General features: G+C 50.8%; 3 protein-coding genes across 10 annotated transcripts; all 3 read right to left on the bottom strand.

The window, feature by feature from the left end:
- Positions 1–238: 238 nt before the first annotated feature.
- pxnb (paxillin b) lies at positions 239–22,906 on the bottom strand. Of its 5 annotated transcripts, none has more exons than XM_035521843.2 (15): positions 22,766–22,906; positions 20,330–20,537; positions 9,283–9,494; positions 7,735–7,823; positions 7,507–7,646; positions 7,227–7,419; positions 7,010–7,118; positions 5,411–6,682; positions 4,667–4,930; positions 4,466–4,504; positions 3,466–3,612; positions 3,086–3,259; positions 2,871–2,952; positions 2,618–2,766; positions 239–2,413 (listed from the first exon to the last, which is right to left on the bottom strand). In XM_035521843.2, exons 2-15 carry the CDS (start codon positions 20,340–20,342, stop codon positions 2,147–2,149), a joined length of 3,150 nt encoding a protein of 1,049 aa, XP_035377736.1. In that variant the 5' UTR covers positions 20,343–20,537; positions 22,766–22,906; the 3' UTR covers positions 239–2,146. The 5 variants fall into 5 exon arrangements, with proteins under 5 accessions (XP_035377736.1, XP_035377738.1, XP_035377739.1 ...); XM_035521845.2 differs by having other exon boundaries at positions 7,022–7,118; XM_035521846.2 differs by lacking the exon at positions 4,466–4,504.
- ctu1 (cytosolic thiouridylase subunit 1 homolog (S. pombe)) lies at positions 21,019–22,892 on the bottom strand. 2 transcript variants are annotated; one of them, XM_035521848.2, is made up of 3 exons: positions 22,766–22,892; positions 21,857–22,363; positions 21,019–21,689 (listed from the first exon to the last, which is right to left on the bottom strand). In XM_035521848.2, exons 2-3 carry the CDS (start codon positions 22,350–22,352, stop codon positions 21,151–21,153), a joined length of 1,035 nt encoding a protein of 344 aa, XP_035377741.1. In that variant the 5' UTR covers positions 22,353–22,363; positions 22,766–22,892; the 3' UTR covers positions 21,019–21,150. The 2 variants fall into 2 exon arrangements, with proteins under 2 accessions (XP_035377741.1, XP_081563586.1); XM_081707460.1 differs by having other exon boundaries at positions 21,857–22,530; positions 22,561–22,767.
- A 1,155-nt stretch (positions 22,907–24,061) lies between the features above and the next one.
- LOC113592116 (4-galactosyl-N-acetylglucosaminide 3-alpha-L-fucosyltransferase 9-like) lies at positions 24,062–26,194 on the bottom strand. 3 transcript variants are annotated; one of them, XM_027032872.3, is made up of 2 exons: positions 25,931–26,194; positions 24,062–25,325 (listed from the first exon to the last, which is right to left on the bottom strand). In XM_027032872.3, the coding sequence occupies exon 2, from the start codon at positions 25,315–25,317 to the stop codon at positions 24,247–24,249; it is 1,071 nt and encodes a 356-aa protein (XP_026888673.3). In that variant the 5' UTR covers positions 25,318–25,325; positions 25,931–26,194; the 3' UTR covers positions 24,062–24,246. The 3 variants fall into 3 exon arrangements, with proteins under 3 accessions (XP_026888673.3, XP_081563767.1, XP_081563766.1); XM_081707641.1 differs by having other exon boundaries at positions 24,062–25,018; XM_081707640.1 differs by lacking the exon at positions 25,931–26,194 and adding an exon at positions 25,766–25,918.
- Positions 26,195–26,430: the final 236 nt, after the last annotated feature.

Raw genomic sequence — 26,430 nt, 5'->3', positions numbered from 1 at the left:
AAACTCTAGCACTTGTTTATTGCACTTATCATTGTTTAAGATAGACCTTATGTATTGTGTACTACTCAATCCCTGTATTCTAGTGTTCTAGTTCATTGGTATGTTGGACTCTAACCTACTGTACTGTACTAGGATGTGCTCTATGAGTAAATGACAAAGCACTTTTGTAAGTCGCTCTGGATAAGAGCATCTGCTAAATGCTGTAAACGTGTTAACGATACACTGCCATGAACCAAAATGCATGAACATCAAAGCATTTTATTGATATATAACCATATGAATTCAGTCAGCTGAAAACATCAAAGCATTTTATTGATACATAACCATATGAATTCAGTCAGTTGCCATGACTCACAGAACAAAGTGACAGTGTTACGGGAGGAAAACCACAACAAAACAAAACCAAAACAAACGAAGCAAAAATGTTCACATTGGGTAAATAAAGCATATATGAAGGCCCACTAAAACAGACTAACAGTATAAATTAAAACAAGGTAAAAGTTAAAGACTGCAGCCCTTGTCATGACAAAGAAAACCCATGATTAAAAGAAGGAAAAAATATAAAACCAGTGTCATAAATGGGTTTTGAGGCAGACGTAAAGCCGTCCAGCGAAATCACACCCCATTTGGACCGACGAGTCCTTTTGGCACGTAGCAATCTGAGCGATAACACAGACAAAGGAAAGATCTTTTAATCATCACAGCATCTCCACTGAAAGTGTCTAGATATACTATATAAGAAAAAGAAGGCCTTTTTGGAGTAGCATCCACAAACCAGCAATAAAACCGATGTTAATTTAAACATAATGTAGTGGGAAATTAAAAAAAACCCATTATGAACTGGTGGTAACATGCTGTCCTGGTGATACAATATCCATTTCATACAGAAACCACTGAATATCTCAACAAACAGGCACAAACCCTTTATGTTGTTTCTGGGAGTAATGTTATACTTTTCAGCTTTCGTCTCTCTAGCCAGTCATGTTCTTTAAAAAGTCAGCGTGACGCTTAAGACTTCCATGCAAAAAGAAAGAAAGGAAAAAAAAAAAAAACCCAGGAGAAAAACAATGCTAAAATACAGCAGTTAACAATATTGCATCGAGTTGTTTCTGTGATGAAGAACGACATTAACATTCTTAACTAGAAAATGGGTCATATACTGTGTTGTAGGGCTAAGAATTGCACAACAATGTCACATGTATGATTTGCTTTAAGAGGACATCAGACAGAATCAGTGGTTATCGAAATGTTATGATTAAGAGCGTAGTCACGTCACCTAGATACAGTAAAACCTTTTTGCTGAGATGTCATTTAGTGATTTAAAAAAAGAAAAGCAAAACGCGAACAACCTCATTAAGGCGAATAGCTCAGTAACGCATACAATCCCCTGAATATAGAGGCCGACAGCCTCGGATTCTCTCCAATAAACAGTAGGATGGCTCTGTGTCTACAGGAGGTTACTTGAGCTCATTCCGACAGCAGTCGCAATAAGAAGGGAATACCGTCGCTCCTTAGGCCGACACCAGCGACGCTCGGCACACGCAGAACATCTGCCTCCTTAGAAACGTGCACAATCTGTTGCTAAACTATTCTTTTTTGGTATATTTCTCATATCACCATAATTTCTGGTAGAAAAAAAGGCACTGAGCACAGTGATATAAACTGATTGATTTTGTCTTCGCGGCCATTGAACGCGGTCGACTCAGCAACAGGTGGTGTCCGGGTACGCCACTCTGAAGCTTCCCTTGCACTCGACTTCGCGCCACAGGCTGACGTTTCGCAGTTCGACTACGTCCGCGGGCCAACTGATCCAAAACACATTCTTGAAACTTTTTCTTTCAGACTCAACCAGTGAGCAAAAAACCTCTCTCTCCTTTCCACGCAATCGCCATAAAAGCGAATCCACCTCCACGTTTCCTAGCTAAAACGTGATTTCTACTGCACCTACGCGAGACTTTTGCACCGAGACTTTTTTGCACCAAGCCCTAACCGGCGTTAAGCCGGGGGGGGGGGGTCGACACACTCGCACGTGCACCCACGCTGACAACATTCCAGAAAGCAGAGACAGCAGAGACATCTGCAATGCTCAGCGTCCACTCACACACACACACACACACACACACACACACACACACACACACACACTCTAACTGAAGAGCTTGATGAAGCATCCGTGACAGTAGGGTTTGTCATTCTGCTCCTTGAAGGTGCCCTTGTTGAGCTGTTTGAGGCAGAAGGCGCAGACGAAGTGTTCAGGGTGGAACTTCTTGCCCATGGCCGTGATGCAGCGGCCAGTGATGGGCTTCTGGCAGCCGGAGCAGAGTGAGCCGCGCCGCTCGTGATAGTGCACCTCGCAGTACGGCTGCCCGTCATGCTCGAAGAAGCTGCCGTTCACGAATGGCGTGAAGCACTCCTGAAGCACATGGGAGAGCTGTCAGACACTCACATGGCAGCCGTTTTGCCGAAGCAGGGAAAACGACTTTTATGACCCTAGAAAAGTCTATTTAAGGGGTCAGGCATGAAATCTGTTTTATCAGAATGGTGGAAACACTGCTGTTTGAAAACAGATGTGTGAGCGCGCATGCGCACGCACACACACACACACACACACACTTACCCTGCAGACAAAACACTCGGGATGCCAGAGGCTATTCAGGGCAGAGATGTAGTTCTCCAGAATAGCACGGGCACACCCTCCACACTTGGGAGCGAACAGGTCAAAGTAGTCCTTACGGCAGTACGCCTTCCCATCTTTCTCGTGGAAACCTGACACACACACACACACACACACACACACACACACACACACACACCAGTGTGAGCTAGACGCAGCTGCACACCAAATACACCAGGCGTCGGTGGCCACTCACCCTCAGGGCCAAAGAAGGCTCCGCACTGAGCGCAGAAGAAGTGTTCCGGATGCCACGTCCTGTCCAGGGCAGTCACCACTTTCTGCAAAGGGTGGGAACGCAAAAGAGCAACGCGATTACACTGCTTTCCTCTCGCAACACGCAACGTCAGGACGCTCGCATGCTTGCGACCAGAGCGTGAAGGGTACAAGAGCAGAGGGGGGGGGGGTCCTCACATCCAGAATGGGGCCGTTGCAATAGTAGCAGCGCGGGGAGAAGAGGTGGTGGTAGTCCCTCTCGCAGTACGGCTGGCCGTCCCGCTCAAAGAAGTTTCTAGAACCAATCTCCTCCTGGCAGTGCGTGCACACAAAATGCTCCGGATGCCATGTGCGGCCCATGGCCGTCACCACCTGTAAGAACGCGCGTGCTGTCAATACTGGTTCGGGACCTATTTATCGAGCAGTAGTGGCTCGGTGGTTCAGGTTCTGGACTAGTAATCAGAAGGTTGTCGGTTCAAGCCCCACCACTGCCAAGTTGCCACTGAGCAAGGCCCTTAGCCCTCGGTTGCTCAAATTGTGTTGATACAGAATTGTAAGAAATGCTGTGTGCGCTTTACCTGGCCAACGATTGGCTTGCAGCAGGCTCCGCACACGCCCTTGGCCACGGTCTGAACGCCCAGCTTGTGGAGGTCAGACTGCAGGCTGCCCAGCATGTTGTCCAGTTTATTGACCTGCGTGTTGGGGCCCTTCCCCTGGGCCATGATCTAAACATAAGGCAGAGGAGATGAATCGGCGCTTGAGCTGGAGCTCACATGACTGTGGAAAGCAGAGGTGAGGGTGGTGTTACACGCACAGAAAAAAAAACCCCAACAAACAAGCACAAAACAAAGTACGCTCAGACAGGATGAGGTCAGACTGCATACACACCGAAAGAATTAGCGCTTCATAGACTCACTTTATCGAGCAGTGCTGTCAATTAATGTTACAAGCCCTGCAGAAAATCTTTATTGTGTACTCTTAAGCTTATAACTTGAAGCACTTCTCCTTGCACTGAACTGATGTATGATTTATGACTGGGTTGGAAGCACTCTCTGTCAGAGGAAAACACACACACACACACACACACACACCCACACGCGTACAAACACGTACAAGACTACTGCGCCTGTGAGTTAGACTATACAGATGGACGTCTACCAACTATTTTCCATCATGTCACAGCTTATCAGAACGCGAGACATGCTGAGCTCTGCCTCTATTACAACAGACCAGCCAGAGGGCCCAAGCCTGCACCTGCATTGGAGGAAACAAGGGGTCGTACTCCGTTTGGCAGCCCACAGAGACCAGCACACTGGGGGGGAGGACCGGAGCGGGCGGGGAGGGCGGAGCAGGGGGAGGCGTGGGGTTGGGCTTGAGGCGCTGCACGGGTTCAGGAGCGGGTGGGTTGAGCGATGCTGGGGGAGGGGTCAGCTGCCTGGGGGGCGGAGAAGGGGCCGGAGGAGGAGGAGGAGGAGGAAGGGCCGGGGCCGGGGCGTCTCTCGCCGGAGCGGGGCGCTTTGGGGGCTCAGCTGGGGGAGGCAGGCGAGGGGCTGGGGGCGACTGGGGGGGAAGGATCACCTTCCTCTGAGGGAGAGGAGACTCGGGGGGGATGATGATCTACAGAGAGACAGGAAGAGAGAAAGAGAAGGCAGGTGGGGGAAAAAAGAGAGATGGATCGTAAACAGGTCAGCAAAGAAAGACAGGTGGACAGAGGCGGCGGGAGCGCAAAAGAGCGAAAATGGGAATATCCCGAACTGACGCTTCCTGTCACTTATCTACCTTATCGACCTCCCTGCTGTGGTCTTCCCATGAGCGCTTGGGGTTCGACATGACAATGACCCCTTCTGTCAGCCAGTCGTCGGGCTGTTTTTTGGGCCGCTCCTTGCGAGCGATTCCCAGCTTGCCCTGCAGCTCCTCGATGAGGCGGTCCTGGGAGCTGCTCTTGTGGAAGATGAGCGGGCCCATCTTTCTCCGGATCAGGCCATCCCGGTACATGGGGTGGACGTTGGGCGTCTCCTTGGTGCGCCTGATCACCGACTTGATCTGGGACAGGGGCGGAGAGCCGGTCAGCCGCCGCGCGCTCCAAGCAGGCGGCATGCGGTGGTCAGTTAGAGTCAGGGGTTAGATTAACCAGTCCGGTTGGGATTAGATTAGTGCGGCTGGTTTCAGAGGATGACGCCATGTGGCAAACTTCAGGCAACTGTCGTCACAAAATACGCGGCGAAAGCTTTTGGCTGATATACGTGATGGTTAGGAACCGTTAAATGTTGGGAGCGAGAAAGTCAAAACCAGGGTTAATTTCACAATGCCGAGTGTAGATCTAGAAATGGTTGGGTAGTAACCCCCCAAAACAGAGCAGAAATATGACAACTAGTGTGTTTCATGCTGTGTTAACATGCCACCACTCCACACTTTGGCATGCAAAGCCTCCACACAGCCTCCAATCATCAGAAATGATCCATGACACCACATTCTCCAGTGCTTCAGAGCAATTGGACCAGAACACCGCAGCCCTGCCCATACGTGTCCAGAGGCTGAGATCCTGTCCATGGGGCTGGTCGGCTGCAGCGAGGGCATGTCTATCTGGGCATCAGGGGTCCCGGGGCAGGAGGACGGCGTCAGCGAGTCGTCCATCCAGCTGGCCTCCGTCACGGGCGTCACGGAACCATCGGCTCCGTCGTAGGGCAGCTTCAGCTCCACATCGGCCCAGTCGAGAAGCTTGCTCCGGCAGTCGGACTGGTCCTCGAGGAGACCGTCCCCGGCCTCGCTCTCCGCGTGCATGTCCGGCTGCGTCACCCTACGGTCCACGGACACGATCACCTCCTCGAAGACCGCCGGCCGCGCTGCGAGGTTCGGCTTAGGGGCCGCCGAAGCCGTGCCGGGGACATCGCCCCCCGGCTTGCCGAAGCTCATGGCCAGGAGGTCGTCGAGGGCGTCGTCCAGAGAGTGCTCCAGAGCCGGTGCCTCCAGCCCAAGTGGAGGTGGTGGTCTCGGGGTAACGGTGACCGACTCAGGCTGCTCTGCCTGAGGTCTCGGGCTGGACACCTTGGGCACCATCGGGGGTGTTGTGAGGTGAGAAGAAGCATGCTTGGGAGGCGATGGAGACTGTATGATGAGTGATTCGCTGAGAGTGAGAGCGATGGGAACAGTGGTAGCACTGGTAGATGGAGCGGCAGGTTTGGGCTCGGGACTGGTTACATGATGGAGACCATTAGAAGCTAAAGGAACTGAAGGACTAACTCCCTCTGGGGTCTTTCTGCTGGCAGGCAGACTTGTCGGGGTAGGAGGTTTCGAAGACGACATACAAGTCGGGGGAGATACCGACTTAATCCCTGCGCTGACCGAGGGACTCTCTGGCCCGGCAGGGCAACGACCCCCGTCGCCGGGGTTGGAGGAGGACACGGTGGAGGTACTGGTAGTCCGGGACAGAGCGGCAAGAGATTCCAGCTCGGCGTTCAGCGCGGAGGCAGACGCGTCGGCGACGGAGCCGGGTTGAGCCGCGGGGGAACGCCTAGAGCTGGGCGGGGCGAAAGCCAAAGATGCAAAAAGGGGAGACGAGGGGATAGATTTGGCTACGCTCGAGGAGGTCGTGGCCCCTGCTTCGGTGGAATCTTCTACTATGTGCAGCACTAGGGCCTCAGGAGGGGACGGCAGCGGAGAGTAGCTAGCAGATTTACTGGGTGGACTGCAGACGGGGGTTATTGTGGCGGGAGGAGAATGGACTTCCACGACCGTAGAGAAGCTGCTGGACTGATCAAACAGGGGCTCAGAATTCAGCGAGCCCAAAGAGCTCGGCTGGAGGACAGGGAGGAAGGAGGGAAAGAGGCAAGAAAAGATTAAAACAGACCAAGTAGGGGAAATGAAACAGCCGAGGTTAGATGAATACAGGAGACAATAAAAAGTAGAGCACTTGAGACAGGAATTGAACAAAAAGGTACGAAGGACAGGGCATCGACGCCTCTAAACTAATGGGGCACCTTGAGACCTGCTGGTCAGCTGGGCGGTCTCTCCTGAAAACAGACACCGTAAACAACATTCTTCCACACGCACTCGCAGACGATCGTCTCCCCCCGGAGTCTCACAAACGCACACATGCACGCACGTGCGCCCGCACGCACTCACATTGCTCTGCACCTTGAAGTCGGACAGGCAGGCCATGAGTTCGTCCAGCTCCCGCGTGGCCGAGGTGGCCGACATGCGGCCCTGCTGCTCGGAGGGGGCGTCCAGGTGCCTGCTCATGCCGGATCACAGTGTTAAACCAAAAGTCGAGACACGTTAAGGGAAGACACGCTCGAACTGCTGGAGCTCGCGACTGCCGCGGCGGCTGCGAGGGTCTTACGCTGGGGCCGGTATGGAGCACTCCAGTTCGCTGAGCAGGCTCTCCACGGTGGGGCGGCCCTCCTCGGCTCCCTTCGTGCCGTTCCTCTGGGGCTTGTCCGCGGTGCCGGCACTCAGCTTAACGCCCGGGTGGGCGCCGTTCTCCTGGATGTAGTGCGCCGAGCTGCAGGTGGGAAGCGGAGGGGCCGCGTCCTCTACGGAGCAAGACAAATGCCGGTTACACGGGGGGGTTACTCGGGCGAGGCGAGGCGGGCCCCCCCCCCTCGGCGGCAGGTGCGCACCTGTGGTAGAGAAGGAGGGTGTGCTTTGCTGCACGGCGTTGAGCTCCAGGAGCAGGCGGTCCAGCTCAGACAGGTTGCTGCCCAGTGCAGAGCTCATGGCTGCCGTGGACGACTCCGAAGGCTTCTGCTTGTTGGGAAAACTAGAATCGCAGGAGGCGGAGGGGACAGGAGGGTGGGGTTAGGGCACATCTGATGCAGCGAGCCGGGCCACGCGGTCCCGATACTGACCTGTAGACGTGGTCCTCTTCGGAATGAGAGGAGGCCGGGGGGCTGCGGCTGTTCCGAGACAACGCGCTTCTTTGGAGAGAGCCAAGAGACTAAAAAGAGCGGGAAGAAATGCAGGTTAAATCGTCTGCAGCTGACGGATAATTAACAGACAGCGTGTCATTTTTCAATGAATGTTTTTACCCACTGATTAAATAGGTCGTGATACCAAAAACCAACATGTCGACATCTTAAAGTCATAAGGAAGCCCTGCGTCAGTGATCTAGTCCAGAGGGCAGCATGACTCATGCATGTATAGAGATTTATGACTACACGAAAAAAAAACCCAGCTAAAGAGGAAAAGGAGCTCGAGCTCCAGATAGCACTCCAGGGAAAGAGATGTCATCAGGGCTGGAGCAAAAATAACCATTGGGAAGGGGAAGGGGGGTAAAGTGCCGCTTTTTTGGATGACCTCAATGACAATAACAACGTACAGCCAATCACAGATGACCAAAAACATGTACAGCCAATCACAGATGACCATAAACATGTACAGCCAATCACAGATGACCATAAACATGTGCAGCACCATGAATGACTCACACCTGACAAAGGCTGAGTTATCGAGAACTCCAAGAAGCTCCGAAACAAACATTAAGTCTCAGTCAATATTGAAGGATAATGAATATACTTCACAAATAACATATCTCTGGAATGAATAACTCCTGTTTTAACTAGTTCAAACTGTCTGAATGCATATTAAAATTGTCTGTGTGTTGGAATGTTTATGGCAAGCATGTTCCTCATATAAAAGTGTCCAGTGATTTTGATCTCCAAAAAAAAAAAAAAGACCACTGTTAGTGAGCCGCTCAAGGTCACACACAAAGTGTGTCGAAGTAACAGGACACAGGAACAGAGAGCCTGAAGCAGGACTGGAACTGTTGGGTAACCATTAACATGGCTCAACTATGGTGTGCTCTCAGCGGCTACTCACGGCTGACGGGGCGTTTTCGCAACGCCTGGGTCTAGCACAACAAGGAAAGCCTTTTAACACGGGCGGGCGTGCCTCCCCGCTGCACGCACCTGTACGGGCTTGAAGGCCAACGGAATGTTTGCCGAGTTTGATTCACGCTTCCCAGGGTACACAAAAGCCCCGGTGACTAGGACATGCAGGGAAAAAACTTATGTCCGGGGCGGGGGTTGGGGGAAGGAGAGGAGACGTCAGCACTGGGCAGCGAAGACACCAGATTGGGTGAAGGAGGTGTCAGTTTCAGGGCTCAGCTGCTTGAGTCAAAGCTGTTGCATCATGCCAAACTGACTCGTCCGTCAGTCAGTCAAAGCTCAGGGGAAAAAACAAACCCAGGCAAAAAAAACAACCAAACACCAGCACCGCTGCTGTAAAGAACATGTGAACTGGTTTAAACGGATTAGAGAATCTCAAACCCGTCAGCGCCATAAAGGTAGCTGTCACTGTAAGACATTTTAAACTGATTTTACTTAAACAATGCAAGTTTCCACCAAGACCTCTTTCAAGATAAAGAGAGAGAGGTCGCATTTCTTAACACCCGTCACCTGCTGCGAGGAGTCGCGGGAGTCGGACTGATTCTGGAGCGATCCGTTCAAGGCCTCGGAAGAAGGCGGAGGGGGCACAGGAGGCGGAGCGGAGTCATCGTGGATAAGGGAGCCGCCGCCACTGGGGAAGGAGTAGGGCGTCTCGTCGGGCAGGAACACGGGACACTTGGAGATGTGAGCGGTGGAGGACTCCAGGTCCGCCAGCAGCGCGTCTGCGGGGGGAGAAGATCGCCGTTAAGAGTCGCTTCGAGATATTTTAGTGATCATAACTGCAACCGCTTAGTGCCTTTTTGTCTAATACAAACGCGCATAACCTTTTCAATTCAGATTACATAACACCTCTCTATTTGACTAGAACATTTAAGCGTGAAAGTAAACATACACGCAAATAAGAAACTTACCCAACAAAATGCGTGCAAAGACACAGATTTAGTAGTGTAGTGTACTGAGAGTGAATGCTCCCAGCTCTGAAAACAGAGCTCAATGACTACTGTTAATATTCAAAATATGAGATTATATGAAAATCTTACCAAACTATCTGTACTATGTTCCCTGAGCCTAAAAGCCTGCAAGAACTCTGCGCCCTTTACTGAGACAGGTGCTCTTTTTGGTCTTACTCATTACTGCATTATATTTAGCAAAATGTCCCAGACCTTGTAGAATTACCCACGGATTATGTGAAACGCAGCGTGTCAGATATGCAAATGTATTCCTCCGTATCACAGTCTAGGGACGGCTTTCTGTATTGAAACCACATCCGTGAATAACTGTTACCCCCTTTGTTTTGTCGATGAAATGTTTAAAAGTCAAAATGTTCATATTAATAATATTACAATCCCAAAATCAGGATTAAAACTTCAAAATCAACTAAAGGGTCATTTTCACTGTTGGAAATGGTTACTGGTTAAAAAGTGAAGCCCAATGTTGTCTTTATAATGTCCCTTTTATGTCCAAAATTCTATAAATCAAATAGCTGCCATTTCATAGTAGACCACAAACAGTCCTAACATATTCAGTAAGTGAATAGTGCAAAGGCACCTTTGCCAAACGCGTGATCAGTGCCTGAAATAGCTGCAGAGTGATGAACAACAGCGCTTAAAAGTGGAGTGGAAACAGTAGCAAGCCAGTAGTTTGGGCCACTCTCTGAACACATCCCGCGTGATACGGTCCCTGGCTCCGACCGGCCCCGCTTCTCTCGCAAAAGCGGAAAGCCCTTCAACTATACACAGCGACAACGCCCAATAAGATGCGACACCGTGACACAGATGAATTTCTGTTCAGAAAGAAAGGTGAGCGTTAAAATTCCAGCGGTTAAGCTAGCTAACTGAACTCGTATATGATGTGCACTCTTTACTCATGCGAGACGAACCGCAAAGGCAGTGTGGTCGCCAATGGTACCCTGACCCGTACAGTGCTCGTACCGCGCCCGTGGGTTGCCTGGCTTCCTGTTGGGTTTGAGTGTGGCCTCAAGAGCCATGCCAAGGGCCCGTTTAAACCGCCCCGACGGCGCACAGGCCTCTTGCCTGACTGCCGCAAACAGGACTGTGCTCTCCCGTCTCCCCGACGGCGTGGGGTCCTTCAACTTGTTGCCGAATTCTCGCCGAATTCTTGCAAGCTGTGCTTGGGCGCCCTTGCTTGGAAAGGTGTCACTTAAGGTCGCTTAAAAAAAATGACACCAAGATTACGCCTCAAAAACACGTACTCCGACATCCACCGACTGTAAAACTGAATTGTTTCTCCATCTCAGATTTCAACTTTAATCCCTTGTCTCCTGGCATCACAAATTCAAAAACATACAATATTAAACGGTTCAATATTCTCAAAACAGTACTAACCCACCCAAAACGTCAGTAAAATCATCATAAGTCATATAGCATTAATCTGCTTCTCGAGGGCAACCATAGAATGAGAACTTTTTTTGGTTGTGTAGAGTTCTTAGGGTATGGGTCTGAATACTGCATGTTAAGAGGGGTCTGCAGTCAGTTGGCCAATAAAACCCTCCAATGGTCGAACAAGTCTTGTCCTGTTGTCAAGAGCGTTAGGGCTGGATGGTAGCTGTAAAGCTAAACTGCTATCATACTCTGTCCTCGACAGGTAGCCCAATCTCCCAACGGAGGAACGCTAGGTGCGCGTCACCCAACACCTGGCCCCGGGGCCGGCCACAGACATCGTTTCACCAGATTCCTTTTTTTTTTGGCTTCTTCATTTCAGTTTCCCTGAACAGTTGTCGGTGCCTGTTCTTTCAGACTTTTGACCTGTCAGACTGTGAGTAAGGCTGATTACAAGGGTGTGTTCGGTGGTTTGAGCCAGAGAGCAAACTAATGCGCCATTGTGTGATCTAAAAAAAAAAAATAGAATGGACAGAAACACACACAGGAGTTGTTATTACTATAAGTAGCCATGTACTAGTGAAGGTCGGAGATACTTCTGTTACAGTGATGGCACGTTTGAGGAAAGAGAGAGAAAGAAATAACTGTGCCATTTCCAGCCCGGAGAAACCAGAGCTTTTGCCTCAATACCCCCATCTTTCTCTCCCTCTGGCCCATCTACCCTTCTGCCCCAGGCCTCTATCAATCCTTTGCCCCCCCCACCCCTGGCTGTCATTAATAGCCTGGATCCACTAGGTCTCCATATACCCCGAGCTGGGTGGGTAAGAACAAACCCTAACAGTTTAAGGTCTGACGGCACTAGGGGCCAAGGGCTGACACGGTACCAGTTAATATGACAGCTATACGGTGTCCTGCACCCTGGACATCCGAGCCGGGGCCACAATTACTCGGGGCTTTACGAGCGCGCGTTCCGGAGCAGGAGGAATTAATGTCTCGCCCCGACCCAGCCGTTCTGGAACGTAAGCCGTTCCCTGGGGCCATGAAGATGACGACTGCAACTCGAGCTACACTTTGACACCGCCGGGCAGCCTGGCCAGGTACGTCAGCCGCTTCCAATAGCGAGTACCGGTTAAAAGCACCACGGATAACATGCCCATTCAAAAACCTTTGGTCCGCAACAAGCTTTTATTACAGCGGTTACGGGAAATGAAGAAACGACGTTACAACATTCTCCTCACTCGCCGATATTCTCGATAATTCCCACCCGACAAACAGAGAAGTCTGATCCAAGAAGAATACGGCAGAAAACAGGTCCGTAGGTCGCTTCGGTCCTTCCAAAACAGAGTTCAAGAGCTAGGGGTTTGTTAGTAGTCTGGTCCAGCAGGGGCTCTGTGCAGGAGCGACGTCGCACATGCAAACGAGGAGACGTCCGGGCCGCTTCAGACAAACACAATGGCCGTGTCTAAAAACGGGGGGGGGCGAGGAAGGTCTACTCACAGGGGTTCCGTGCGTTTCCTTCGGGGTCGCGCCGAGCTCCTTACCCGCACCTGACGGAGCCCCTGCACGTGCGTGCCAAAGTCAGAGGAAGGAGTGAGAGAGTGAATCATGCACAGGGAGGGATGAGGGGGTGAGGGGGTGAGGGTGCAGTGCAGTGGGAGGGACTCAGGCGCCTGTGGACATTAACCCACACTTTACCAACCGGGCCGCGCTTCTCGTTTCGACACTTCTGCTCTGCCTTGCTTCGCCTTTTCTTCTGCGGGCGGCTCAACGTGGCCGGGGGGTGGGTTGGGGTGGGGTGGGGTGGGTTGGGGGTGGGATAATTTCGATAGATTTTACGTCTGGTGCGCCGACACAGAAACCTGCTCACCTCTGTCTGAGCTCCACGCGCGCTTAAATATAGACGCCTGATATGCCATTATCGCGCAAGAATAATAATTAAAAACAAAAAAAAACAAAAACGCGCCATATGTCATATGGACTGGCTAAGTTTAACCGCGGCCACCGAAGCGCATGGGAGCACGCAGCCTAGCTATTTAAAGTTTGAGGATCAACACGTAAGTCGGGGCGAATGCGCTGGAAATAATGCAGGCGCGCTAGCGGTCGCCCTCGCGCTGTTTGCTGTGCTGGGCGCGTGATTGATGGCTGGGCGCGACCGGCGACGGAGATCGCGGCCGGTTCGTAGGCGCGCGCGGACACGCGGGCAACGCGACGGAGCCCGGCTGCCGCTACGAGTCGAGAGGCGAGGGCGAGGGCCAGGCCGAGAAGGAAACGAGTAGCCGCAGAACTGGCGTGACCAGGAGACGAGCTCATCTCCAGTGAAGCTTGGAGCAGCCGACATTGCTGACCTTGGGCTAATCCGCCCGCATTTTGGCCTGAGGAGTAATCTCTCTCAATCTCTCTCTCTCTCTGTCTCTCTCCCTTTCTCTCCCCCTCTCTCTGTCTCTCTCAATCTATCTCTCTCAATCTCTCTCTCTCTCTGTCTCTCTCCCCCTCTCTCTCACTCTCCCCCTCTCTCACACCCACAGTGTCGATGTAGCACATTAGACATCCTGTTTAACGCTCACTCTTCCTGTCGGTGGTGTAGTCAGACTCGCAAATAGAATTATTATTATTTTAACTTGTACTACTTCCATGAAGACAGACACACTGGCACACAGACACACGTAAAAACGTGAGTTTAGGACACAAATAACACGGCCACAACACCTGATAACGGTCTGAGCCGGCATTCCTTGTTCCCAAAAGGGACCCTGTTCAGCTGTGGACTGATTTAAAGCAGTGAACGTCGATTCCGGAGACGTACCCAGTCCCACCAGGAGGGGGCAGTCGTGAGTTAATACACATGCGGGAGGAGGGCACGGCCGCTGTTTGTGGAGAACGCCGAGTGGTTCGTTAGCGTGAACGAGAATGCAAACAGGACTGTGGGGCCAAGCGCCCGAGCCAACCCAGGGGGTGGGGAGCACGGCGAAGACACGCGGCAGCACGCGACGCGCCCAGCGACCCCGCGAGCGGGAAGGAGGGAAGCTCGGCTGGCCTGGCTTCGTCGCGAGCATGGCTGAACGTGGGCAGGGGGAGTTTCCACTCTGAAATAAAGAGGCATTCATCTGAGCGAGAGCCTCCTTCAGCTTGGTGACGTTAGACAAAAGTAAGCCCAGTAAGTCCTCCTACTGGACCTGTGGCAAGCAGCTGTGTGGCCCAAGTACTACTATGCCAAAGACAGACATTTTAAACGCACTGCGAGCAGAGGTCGTGTGATATAAAGTCACAGGGTTAAAGGTGAGGACCCGTGCCTCCTTTTCTGGGAAACCCCCCACCCCCCCACCCGAAAGCAGGCTTACCCTTGCGTCTTTTTTAACCTCCCGTGCTTGTGGAGGTGGTCGTCCGCCCCCGCCCGCAGCCTTATCGGAATATCTGAATGTGAGCAAAGAATTCCTGGCATGCCTTCCCCGAGCGGCCAAAGAAAGGGGCCGCAGAGCAGGGGGGTTCGAGGGTGTGTCCGCATCCCAACGGCTGGAGCTCGGCCAAACTCGGACAATGCTACAACGGGCCCGGCTTGTTTGGGCCAATTTGCCACCGCTGGCTGCGCGACCAATTCCACCCACCTAATTATAGATCGACGCAGACGAAGCGTCGAGGCTCTCGGCCTCCCCCGGCTTGTGTTTTGATTTATCTGGGAGCTTTTGTAAGAACTCTGTGCGTTTATGGCAGCAGCTGATGGAGGAGTCGAGGCCAGAAAGAGGAACTCAAGCAGACACGTTCGCACCCGGCATTTCGCGCGGCGGACCGACGGCAGTTGGCTCTCCTGGTGTCGCGCCGTCGAAACGCAGACGAGGAGAGAGAAGCAAAGCAAAAAAAAAAAGCGATCTCGCCGAGCGTGCCTTGGTGCGTGGGGGAAAACGTGCTGCTACAAGCTGACGGGGGACTGTCGGGATCTGCCTTGTTTACAAGGAAAGAGCAGACCCGGCAACCCCGTGCATGAAACCCTACACCACCTATATTTCCACTAGTGATGGTGGGGGAGCGAGAGAGAACCAGAGAGAAGGGGAGGGAGCGAGCAGGAGATGGAGAGACCGCAAGTGATAGGACATGACGGTGTTGGAGTCGGAGACGATACGGAGCAGCATGAGAAGGGAGGAGCATGACGTGGAGGGCGGGGCGGGGCGGGGAAATCAGGTAAGGGAAAGCCTGACAATGGGGTAGCTGGAACGACGAGAGGCTGTGGATATGCAAGAGGGAAAAAGAAGGGAGAGATGGGTCAGAACTACAGAAGAAAGCAGCACCTGAAACAAAATTTGCGGTGCAGAGAGCCATGGGTAGAGGTGCTGGGGCGTAGAGGGTGGGATGAAACACCCCCACCTGAGCAGAAAGTTGACACTTCCCTTTAGAGAACCCACAGCCCAAAATAAGAGCTCCAGCCTGCAGAGCCTCAGGGCAAACAGACAGCAGGGGTGGGGGTGGGGATGAGGCTATTTAGGACACACTCTCACACACACACACACACACACACACACACACACACACACACACACTCTCTCATTGGCTGACTATAAGTAAGTGCTGGCTGACATGCTGTTTAGGTCCAACGTGTCGAGTCGAGAAGTCCGTGCTGACTGTGCAAATACTCCACAGAACCTTGCCACATCTGGCCCTTTTAGGGTAACACACGGCTCTCGGCGTGACTGTGTATACCCACTGGAACCTTTTACGCAGACTTTTCCTCGTGGGAGGGGCCTGGAAGGGGGCGGGGCCTGTTTTGGTCATGCAGCAAAAATTCCGCTCAAACTCAGAGCAGCGCTGGGACGTCCAAAGCCATCGTCAGAACAACAACCGGCACATTGTCCTCACCAAGAGAGGAGAGGAAGAGCGCGTTCGGAATGCCGGACGACAGATGGGGAGGCCCGACTCGGAACGCCACCGCCGTTGCCCCGTAGCGAGAGGCACCGCGTCACTCCTTGCTTTGGTCGACGGTTATAAAGCGCGCTCCGCCGAGATAATTGAGAACAGATAGGCAGAGAGCCTGGAAATGAGGAACGTGGGTAGAGCGGTGGGACTGGGGTTATAAACCCAAGGATCTAATTAACGTGTTCTCGGAGCAGGCTGGATCGTTCTTCCTCAGAGAACGTGAAAGCACGTGGACTAAACAGCATGCCCCCTTACCAAAGGCAGCATCCTTTTGCCAAATGTCGAGCGACAAACGTCAAGAGAAGAGAGAGAAACCTCGATGTTGCCCGGCGCAAGACTTTCCTCTCTGAGGTTTATTGAAGTACCATGCTGCTGACCACAATCTGCTTAGCACAGACAGAACGTTACAGCTGGCTGTAGTGAGAGAGCGTTGCTTCCTGTTCAGTTTCCTCAGGAAGCGCCTCCCGGACCGGTCAGCTCTTCAGGGCTAGAGGGCTGGCCGAGGGGAGTGGGGGGGTGTCATCGTGGGGTCCAGGACATCGAACAGGAAGCCATTTCAGGCATGGCCAAGTTTTGACCTGATTCATTATCCTCTTGGCCCACAAGTTTCTCCTCAGCTGCTGCGTTCTGGCTGCTGGCTCTTGGGCAGGGGAGCAACACCCCGTCGGCATGTGAAAAAAAAAGCATGAACGCGACGAGGTCCGGGAGGGTGATTTCAGCCCACTGCAGGCCGGGCCGGATAAGCGCGAAGGCGCGTGATTTGGCGAGGGGCAGATGGCCATTGTTCTGCCTGTTCTTAGCCTGCTGCTGCTCAGAGAAACGGCAGGACTGCTCCAACAGCACGGTCATGGGGCACCTGCTTAAAACGATTAGAAAGATCCCCCTGAAGAGCGGCTGACCTGTGGCGTGCATGTGTGGCAGCGTACAGGGTTCCTGCGTTGCTAAGTAATCCCGAAAACATCCCCTCAGGAGCGAATACCAGGGTTTACGGTAATTCTGCAGCAGCCCAGGGGAGCTGCACTAGAGAACTGAAAACCAAGAGCACTACGTTCTACCTTCCCTGTAGTCTCATGCGTGTATTCCCATACACCCCCCCGCAGCTGCATGCAGGAGTGTGATTAGATTGCTATGCGTCAGATAAAACTACAGCAAGTTTGAGGCCATAGAAAAACCCCCAGAAGACATCACTTTGTAAGCTATACGTGTTACTCAATACAAATACATGTAGTAACAAAGCAGTACAGACTGAGAAACGCAAACTCAACTTTCATTTTCAGCAAAAACAAACATCAAACCAAAGTTGTTTACAATTTCGAGCACTAAACCGCTATTAGGGAAAATTTTAGCCGCCCATGCTTAACAAAGGAGCAGTTTCCTTATTCAGAATTTTCCATTCAAAATACACACGCTGGGACGTGCGCACCCACGCGTGAGACTGATGTTCTGGGGGGAGACTCTTGTTCAGTATTATCCGACCCTTTAATCAAAACGCTAACCTCATGTAGTCTGATCATTAGTCTGTTACAGCGCTGCTGTGCGTTCTGTTCATCGCAACCACACATCGCATAAAACCTATTTATTCATTTGTCCAAAGAAGCAGACTTGCATCCTTTTGGATCGAAGCCAGACGTCGATACACAACAAGTAAACGTTTAAGGTGAGTTTGGTACTGCATAGACCTGATTACACCACGGGCTCTCGGAGACGACCCACGGCCAGCAATAACCACATATTCAAATCCACTTCTTTACATTGTTCAAGTTCCGCTTAAAGTTTAACCTCCTCGCCAAACGTTCACAAAAGGTCCAACGTCGATAAGCAATCTGCAGGCCGATGGAAAGTTTATTTCTCCATGCATTTCTTTTTCAGTTCACAGTAAGCCTTCTCCTTTTTTTGACAGTACTGTGTGATGCACTGCCCTACAGAGCAGTGTGTAGTGTGTCCGATCGATTGGAATCGCATTTTGCAACATTAGTGCTTAAAGAACCACTACTGATTGGTGTCCGACACTCTCTGACCCTTTAAAGTACCATTTCCTAGTCTATATTATCTTAAGCCTAAACCATGATATGAATCATACTGTAAAACCAAATAAATTTTACCGAGCAACCTTCTCGGCAACAAAACAAAGCTCTCTCTCAAAAACAGGACAGTGCCCATGTGCGAATCAGAAGCCTTCCATTTTAAGGAGTGTCCCACATCAGTGGGCTTACCAAGACAGGAATGCAACACCGAACGCTGAACAAGGGAAAGGAAATCGCTTCGATCAAAAAGGCCTCACTTCTGCAACTTAACACAAGGGCTTTTTATTTTTCGGAACCATTTACTGCAGCTTTAAGGGGAAATTTGACTTCAAGAACAGCCCATGAGGCATAACAGTAGTACAGTTAGATTAAGAAATGGCTGAAACGGTATAAGGACTACCAGGTGATAAAGGCTGCACATATCAGCAAGCCTAGTGTTTTAGTCTGAACAGACCCCAAATCAAAGGCCACTACAGCGTGTATTGTAATCAGACACTTGGGGGGGCGGGGGGGGGGGGGGCCCTCCCATTCAGCCTGACCTCGTGAACCCTGTGGTATTTTAGCCCCTTCCCACAGTCCTGGAAGAGGGCTTACTCTGGCGTCCTCGCCACACTGCAATGTGTGCGGCTCAGGCGGTCATTCTTCCAGACGCCATTATATGCGTGTTCTGCTCGGGGGTGGGGGATTTGGCCCTCAGACGTCAAAAACAGCGACGCCACAGGTTGCACAAACACCTCAGGAATTCCGGCCGTGCCGAGACGCTCCAGGGTCCGCGCGCGGTCCTCTCACTCGCCTACTAAGCTCAGATCCTTCAGCACCGGTGTCTGCAACCGTGACCGGAAGCACGCTTGAGCTTCCGTGTCCGTCCTCCAGAAGTCCCAATGAGTGTTACGTCGTCAGGCCATTTTCCACAGCACTGCCGGCGGAGGAGTCAACGTACGCGCCTGCTCCTAGAAGCAGGCGTGCACGGCTTCAGGCGTCGGAGGGCAGCGTCAGGACGAGTATGCAGACAGACGCCCGGCTGCTCATTAGACAGGCCAGGGAATGGCTTCTGGGGTGTTCCGGACCAACAACCACATCCTTGAGCGCCGGTGACTTCCAGCCCGAGCAGCCGCCTTTACGTTAGCGGCGCGCGCTACGGCAAACGCAACGGGGATGGTAGTGAGACAGGAGGGCCCCGGGGCCAAAGGCACTCCCAAACAGAGGTGTAGTGCAGTGAGGGAATTAAACCGAGAGTCAAATAAACAGAGGTGTAGTGCAGTGAGAGAATTAAACCGAGAGTCAAATAAACAGAGGTCTAGTGCAGTGAGAGAATTAAACCGAGAGTCAAATAAACAGAGGTGTAGTGCAGTGAGAGAATTAAACCGAGAGTCAAATAAACAGAGGTGTAGTGCAGTGAGAGAATTAAACCGAGAGTCAAATAAACAGAGGTGTAGTGCAGTGAGGGAATTAAACCGAGAGTCAAATAAACAGAGGTCTAGTGCAGTGAGAGAATTAAACCAAGAGACAAATACACGGAGGTGCAGTGCAGTGAGAGAATTAAAAAGCAATAGACACGAGGTGGACTAAAAGTCCGTGAAAGGCAGAAGGGTGGGCGACTGGAATTTCACGTGAGTGAAGTTTTCAGACGTTTTAAGTCGATAAATGAGTAATAAAAACGGGTGGTTTTTAATAGGCTTTTAGTCTTCATCATTAATCGGTTCAATATCCGCGTTAAAACGACTGTTCGTGTGGGTAGCGGGTTTCATGTCCAAGCTGCTCCAGATTGCTGATTCCTCACACACTTTATCCGAGTCTCAGTTAACAACAAAAGGCCCGTTTCCACATCCAAGGAAGTGCGTTATATCCCCAAACCGTGAACAGGGATCGAGATTGCAGTCGACTACTATTGTAAAAGACCCCAAAAGTCCTAAAAGAGCCCAAAAGACAGAAATGGGTGCGGAAGCATCAATATGACCAATATTCCGACTCTTTTCTCTTCAACAGCAGGAATGTACCAACTCGATTTTTCCAAACCAGCAAACTATTTGCGCTAGGTTAACCAGCTAGCCAAGAGACCATCCGCACGTATAATCGGATGTTAAAACCCAAACTCTCACCAGAACTCTGGCCGTATGGATAAACCCCTTCCTCTAGCCTAACAAAGCTCGGAGCTCCGGGCGCAAGGCGCTCCAGTTTCAGTATCTGCTCGCTAGCTGTAGCCAACGAGCGGCACCATTGCGACCCTACGACCGCTACGGTGCGTCTGGTTAACCCGCAGAACACAGAAGGTAGGAGGAAAGGCTCTTTTACCCAGATCGTCCATGCTTCTTTAACTTCGCACGTCCACTTGCACGTCCCGAGAAGAAGGCGAGGACCCCCGGGGGTTTGTTCCGGAACAAGTTTCTCTGAAGTTCTCTGGTGTTCCTCAAACGCCCAGGTCTGGGTGAACGAAGCCCGCCGCAGACAGACTCCAAACCGCTCCACTGGAGGGACCTCTAGTGTCCAGTGTCCTACCCAGCTGAAACACACAGGATACACATACGAAATGAGTGTCCCCTGCCCTGCCAGGCAGACTTATGAAGGGAAATTTCATTTGCACGAAGTGATGTGATCGTGTAGGTTGTAATTTATTTAATACCGTAGAATAACTGGACCAGACGATACTGAACTTAAACAGAATTTAAAAGTGTAGATGTGCGTGTCTCCGAAAGAAGTGTCTGTCTAGTCGAAAGGTGCAGACAGGATAAAAGCTGTCAGCAGTGAGAATTTGGTGAACACTGCTCATATATTGTTGGCTCCTGTGATGCAATCACAATATACATCTTCCAAGACACAACAGGAAGCTTATTGGCAATCTCAGTGTTTCACAATACATTTGTAATATTCACACAGGCACTGCTAATGTCTCTTCAGGTTTGCGAATGCAAAAGCAGACACGTCGCAAACTAAACTTTTGCCATGTTTTTTGCTTCCCATACCACTACACAAGACACAATAAATGAAGACAACATTTTGCCTTTATTGAGTGTACATTGGACTAGAATTTGACCTCACTAAAAGAAAAAGTACACCCCCCCCAAAAACCCCAAACTCAAATTCATAAGTCACACGTCACAGTTTAAATCCTCCAGTTAAAACTCTAAGGTCTTCATCTTCTCCTCCTCCACCGGGGTCAGAGGCTGCCGGGCCAGGATCCTGCCATGAAGTCGGTGGTGCTTGCCTATCCCGAGCTTGGGCAGGCCCCTGTTCAGGCCTTCCAGGAGCACACAGGACTTGCACAGGGCCTGGCTGGAGATGTAGCCGCAGCGCGAGCACGTCCCCTGGACGGGCATCTTCACGCCTTCCTTCAGCGAGAGGTTCTCCCCCGAATGGATGACGTCCGCGATGGCGCTGGGCCTAACGGCTTCCAGGTCTTTGAGGAAGGCGCGCGCGTGGCCGCGGTAGGCGTTGGGCGAGTACACGCACTCCGTGGAGAAGTAGTGGAGCTTCTTGAAGTAGGCGTAGAGCACGATCTCCTTCTCGTAGGCGTACTTGAGGGGCTTGCATCGTGGCACGACACCATCGCTGCCCCCGCCGGCCGTGCTGACGGCCGTGCAGCGGTTCAGGCGGGCGACGTCGCCGCGCAGCACGTTCATCAGGACCGTCTCCGCTACGTCGTCCGCGTTGTGGCCTTGGAAGCGAAACAACACAGCTGACATGAACTGCGCTCGTGACCAGGTCAAACGCCGAACCGTGGTGCGCCACACCGGCCTCCGAGCATCACATAACGATACAACTGAGTCTCTCTAGCAAGAGAAAACGCACAATAAAAGGGAGGGAAGAGAGCTAAACAAGTACCTGTACAAATTTTGTCCACATTCAGCATGACGGCGCCCCTGTCAAGCGCCTGCCTTCGAAACACGCCGCAAAAAGTACAGTTGTTCTTCACGCCCACCTGCTTCACTATGGCATCCATGGTCCAGCCATAGAGTTCTTCGTATGACACGATCTTGAGGGGCAAGTCATACTGTTGCTGGTTTCTTTTCACCGCTTCCAAAGAGTGGTCGCGGTAGCCCGTAATGCCTTCGTCCACAGACAGCAGCAGCAGGTTCAGACCGTAGTCGTAGCGCTCGTTAAGAACCTTCAGAACGTAGGCCAGCACGGTGGAGTCCTTCCCGCCGGACGCGCCGATGGCAACGGTTTCACCGCGGTCAAACAGGCGGGCGGACGTGATGGTCCGATGGGTCTCCTCTTCAAAAGCCCAGAAGAAGCAGCCTTTGCACAGCGAGTGTCCCGTCTTTGGCCGCTTAAGCACTGCGCGACTACACGCACAGCTGCTACACTGGACGGGCATAATGGCCGAGCCTGAAGGGAACACTGGATTTTAACGCACTTCACCTGCAGCTCCACCTGGTCGGCTGTCCTGATGTAGCTAGATCACCTGCATGCTGTCCTGACGTAGCTAGATCACCTGGCCAGCTGTCCTGACGTAGCTAGATCACCTGCACGCTGTCCTGACGTAGCTAGATCACCTGCACGCTGTCCTGACGTAGCTAGATCACCTGCACGCTGTCCTGACGTAGCTAGATCTGGACGGCTGACGGGGGGAAACAACGTCAGCGAACTCGTCGCAAAGTTATGCTGGCTAGCTGTGGATTGTGTGCGGGTGAGCAACAGCAAATTCTTTACAGTCAATCCACGGCCCGTAAAATAAACCAACAAACAGATCAAAAGCGCTGGAGAGTTGGAGAGCGGCGAAGCGCTTACCTAGGACGGCGAGCACACCAAAACACAAACATACAACCGCCCAAACACGTCTCAGGTACTTAGGATGACTTTACTAACGGCCTGTTTGCCGTAATAATCCATGCCTTGTTTCAAAAACCGATCAAACTAAAGAAGCTACTTGATGCGTTTGTGGAACCCGCACCGCGCATGCCTCGTGCTTTCTTTTTCGTTGTAAACACGATGCACACACGTGCGCCGAAAGCACGATCTCGCCCCCTAGCGGACTACCGGAGTACCGGCGTGCGACCAGCGCGGTGAGACCTGCAGGTCCGGCTGCTCAGGTGTGTCCCACGCACAGATATCCGAGACAGTCGGACAACGATGCGTAACACGAAGTGCGAAAACAGGGTGTCTTCTGTACGCAGTATATACAAAGAAAGCGGGCACTGTGCAATAAAAATAGCCGTCCATGCAGGATTTCACAAACGTGTTGATAAATAAGGACGTGCTGTTTAACCGACCGCTATGCTACAACATAACTAGATAATAAATATGGAAATATACAGTGAGAATGTAAAAATAGCAGTATTATGTAAATGAGATCAACAGGTGACATTGTGAACTGTGAAAGAATATCAGCATTGGCAGTAGTGTACAATACAGAGGGTCGGGCACAAGGCTCAGTGTACATCACTAACATTAAACTGACTCAGTAACAGTAGCAATTAGGAAATTACCTACATTTGGTCCAGTAGCCCGATAGCCTGTAAGTAGCTGTATTTCTAGTGTGCCAGTGCTGTACTGCATGCCGCAGTAGCGCCTACCAGATGGCAGCCTGGGTAAACAGGCCACGTGTTGGGTGGCTGCTGTCTGTCATTGTTGATGACTGCTAGATGTCCCATAAAGCTGGCCTTGATGAGCTCAGCCGCTCTCACTATTGAATGAAGGGCCTTACAATCACAGGCAGAGCAGTTGCAATATACCATGCAGTGAAGCAGCCAATCAGGCTGCTCTCCGTGGTACCATAAAGTTAAGTGGCCAATCAGGATGCTCGCTGTGGTACATCTAGTGAGGATGTTAGCGTGCAGGAGAGACCTACTGAACCTTTGCAGGAAGTAGAGTCACTGATGGACAGATTTCGCAGTGCTGGAGTGGCAGGATCAAGTGAGGTCATCCGTGAAGTCACAAGTAAGGTCATAAGTAAGGTCATCAAGGAGGTCATAAGTTAGGTCATCAGGGAGGTGTATGTTACATTAACATTTATTGTTCTCTCTTTCAAAATGAGTGTGACTGATGGATTATGTTTCTGTCATTGTTTTTAATAAACACGTGGAACATTCATAACACATCATACATCGTTCTTAAAAATACTTTAATTGAATATTGCATATTAAATACTTTAAATTTCATGTAATCTACATAGAAAATGGTTCACAAGAATTTTAATTTGTCTGCCAAGCACTCAAATTAAGAGTACATGTATTTGCACAATTCAACATTTAACAACATTAAATTTTTTTTCATGAAAAATACCATTCATAAATATCCTTTACACCCTTGTACTCTCTGTGCTTTGCTACATATTCACATGCAGTGCAGATTGGCTGTATAAACTCTTGGTTCTGTAATATGAGATGTGGTTTTGCGGACAGATGTTTCCTCCACCGAAAGTAGCTCTTATAAAGTTCTTCATCTCTGTTCACCATGATTAGATACTGGGCCAGTGATTTTGGACTCAAAAAGTCATTAATGTGAATGAAGGAACTGCCTGGAACAAACTTTTCATAGTTTTCTCTCGGGGGCCCCAAAACTACCGGGACCGTCCCCACTGTGAGCGGTGCATTCAGCTTCTCAGTGATGTAGTCCCTGTGGATGGAGTTTTCGAATGACAGGTAAAACTTGCAGCTGGCTATGATGGAGTAGTAGTCCTCGTGCTTTAAGAACTGTCCGGTGGCATTTCCGAGCACATGCACTGTAATGTACTTTTTAAGCTCGTTGTAATATCGATTCCTGACCACAGTACCGGTTTTGGGGTTTGTATTGCTCACAATCCAACAAACCAGCTTGTCCTTTTGGGGAATCACAATCTTGTCTTTGGGGTTTTTCCTGATTGCCAAGTGGTTGCGGACAACAATATCAGCATCACTCCTGTAGCTGAGAGTGAGGTTGAAGAGCTTCTCCAGACCTGGTATCCTCTCAGTGTTTGTTGGCGATTCCATGTGGAACCAGATCCATCGCTGGAAAGAAGGCCGCGGAGAGGGTGGGAGGTTGGACAGGTCCTTCTTGATGGCCCTGTGGAAAACCAGGAGCGCATCGGCCGAGCCGTACAAAGATCTGTCATCCGTCAAGAAACAGTCGTCAATATCAAACAACAGCTTGCAGTCAGACAGGTTGAACCTGTAGTTTTGTGGCCAAAACCACAATAAGAGTGTGGGCTTGTCAAGCGCGGCAACGCATTTGTTGGAAGGGCAGTCAAGGGACAGACAGACTGTAGGGCTGGTCTGTAAATATCTCATCCACAGAGTGACGATTTCTCCAGTGAAAACTACAGCAATCAAAATGTGCTGCAAGACAGATGGTCTGCGTGGCATATTATACTCTAGAAAAGGGAAATAATCGTTAAAAATGGCTGTTAAATATAAATCCATTCAAGAACAATAGTATGTGGAAAAAAATACACAATTAAAACACCTCTGGAGACGTCATGGAGACGTGAATGAAAACAGCACAATTTGCACAGGCTGCGCACTGTCTCTGTCTCTGTCTCTCTCTCTCTCTCTCTCTCTCTCTCTCTCTCTCTCTCTCTCTCTCTCTCTCCCCATACACGTACATACACATAAACATATGGAAACATATTCTAAAGAATATTCCTGGGACTAACTGCTGTGTCATGTAAACATGAGGAGGTAGTAAACACATTTGGGTACCTAAAAAAGATTTCCATAGAGGCAGGGAGTGTCATCTGAACCAAAACCAAAATTATTTAGTTCTTGCACAGTAGTGTACAAAACACACAAACTACAAATAAAGTCACCTTACCAAAAGGAATACAATCTGATGATATTCCAATTACAGTTTAGACTAAATATGGAAAAAAACAACAACATTAAACTGTTTTGTTTAATTGGCATCGAATCCCACCCTATAATCCATCGGTTCTGCTTTGGAGTCACATGTTCCGTCAAGCCGCCCAAGCCTACTTACATGTGGAGCCCTTCTGCGCTGAGCTCTTCGGCGTAGCGTGTCTAAGATCAGCAAACAGCACCGGAACACCCATGCATGCACTTTGCCATAAAGAGATCGCCGCTCTCGTCCGCCAGGAAGATCAAAAGGTAAAAGGCGGAGTTTACAGGCAGGGCTTGACACAATAGCGCAGGCTGGTGCGAAATAGTGTTACTCGACATCCAAAATTGTTTCGCGTACGAGTACGTTAAAGCAATGTCCGTCTGAAGTCTGAGCGTGGTAGGAAGAATTGTGCTCTTCAGGCGCCACAAGCGAGCGGAGCTGCTCCGAAGGTCCACTAGAGGGCGCTGTTGATTCATAATTGAGTGTCCAGATATTACACGCCTCGTCCTGCGAATTTGAACCGTACTAGGACGCGCTGCGAATCAGGGAGTATAAAGACAAGATGATTAATTCACTATGTTCATCTAAACTTGCTTCTGAACCAGTGGTCGCAGTATTGAAGAGAGGCCCATTTAGCT

This window comes from Electrophorus electricus, chromosome 25 (genome assembly GCF_041902795.1).
Source record: "Electrophorus electricus isolate QZ-2024a chromosome 25, ASM4190279v1, whole genome shotgun sequence".
NCBI lineage: Eukaryota > Metazoa > Chordata > Actinopteri > Gymnotiformes > Gymnotidae > Electrophorus > Electrophorus electricus.
This window is presented reverse-complemented; position numbering and strand designations above follow the sequence as displayed.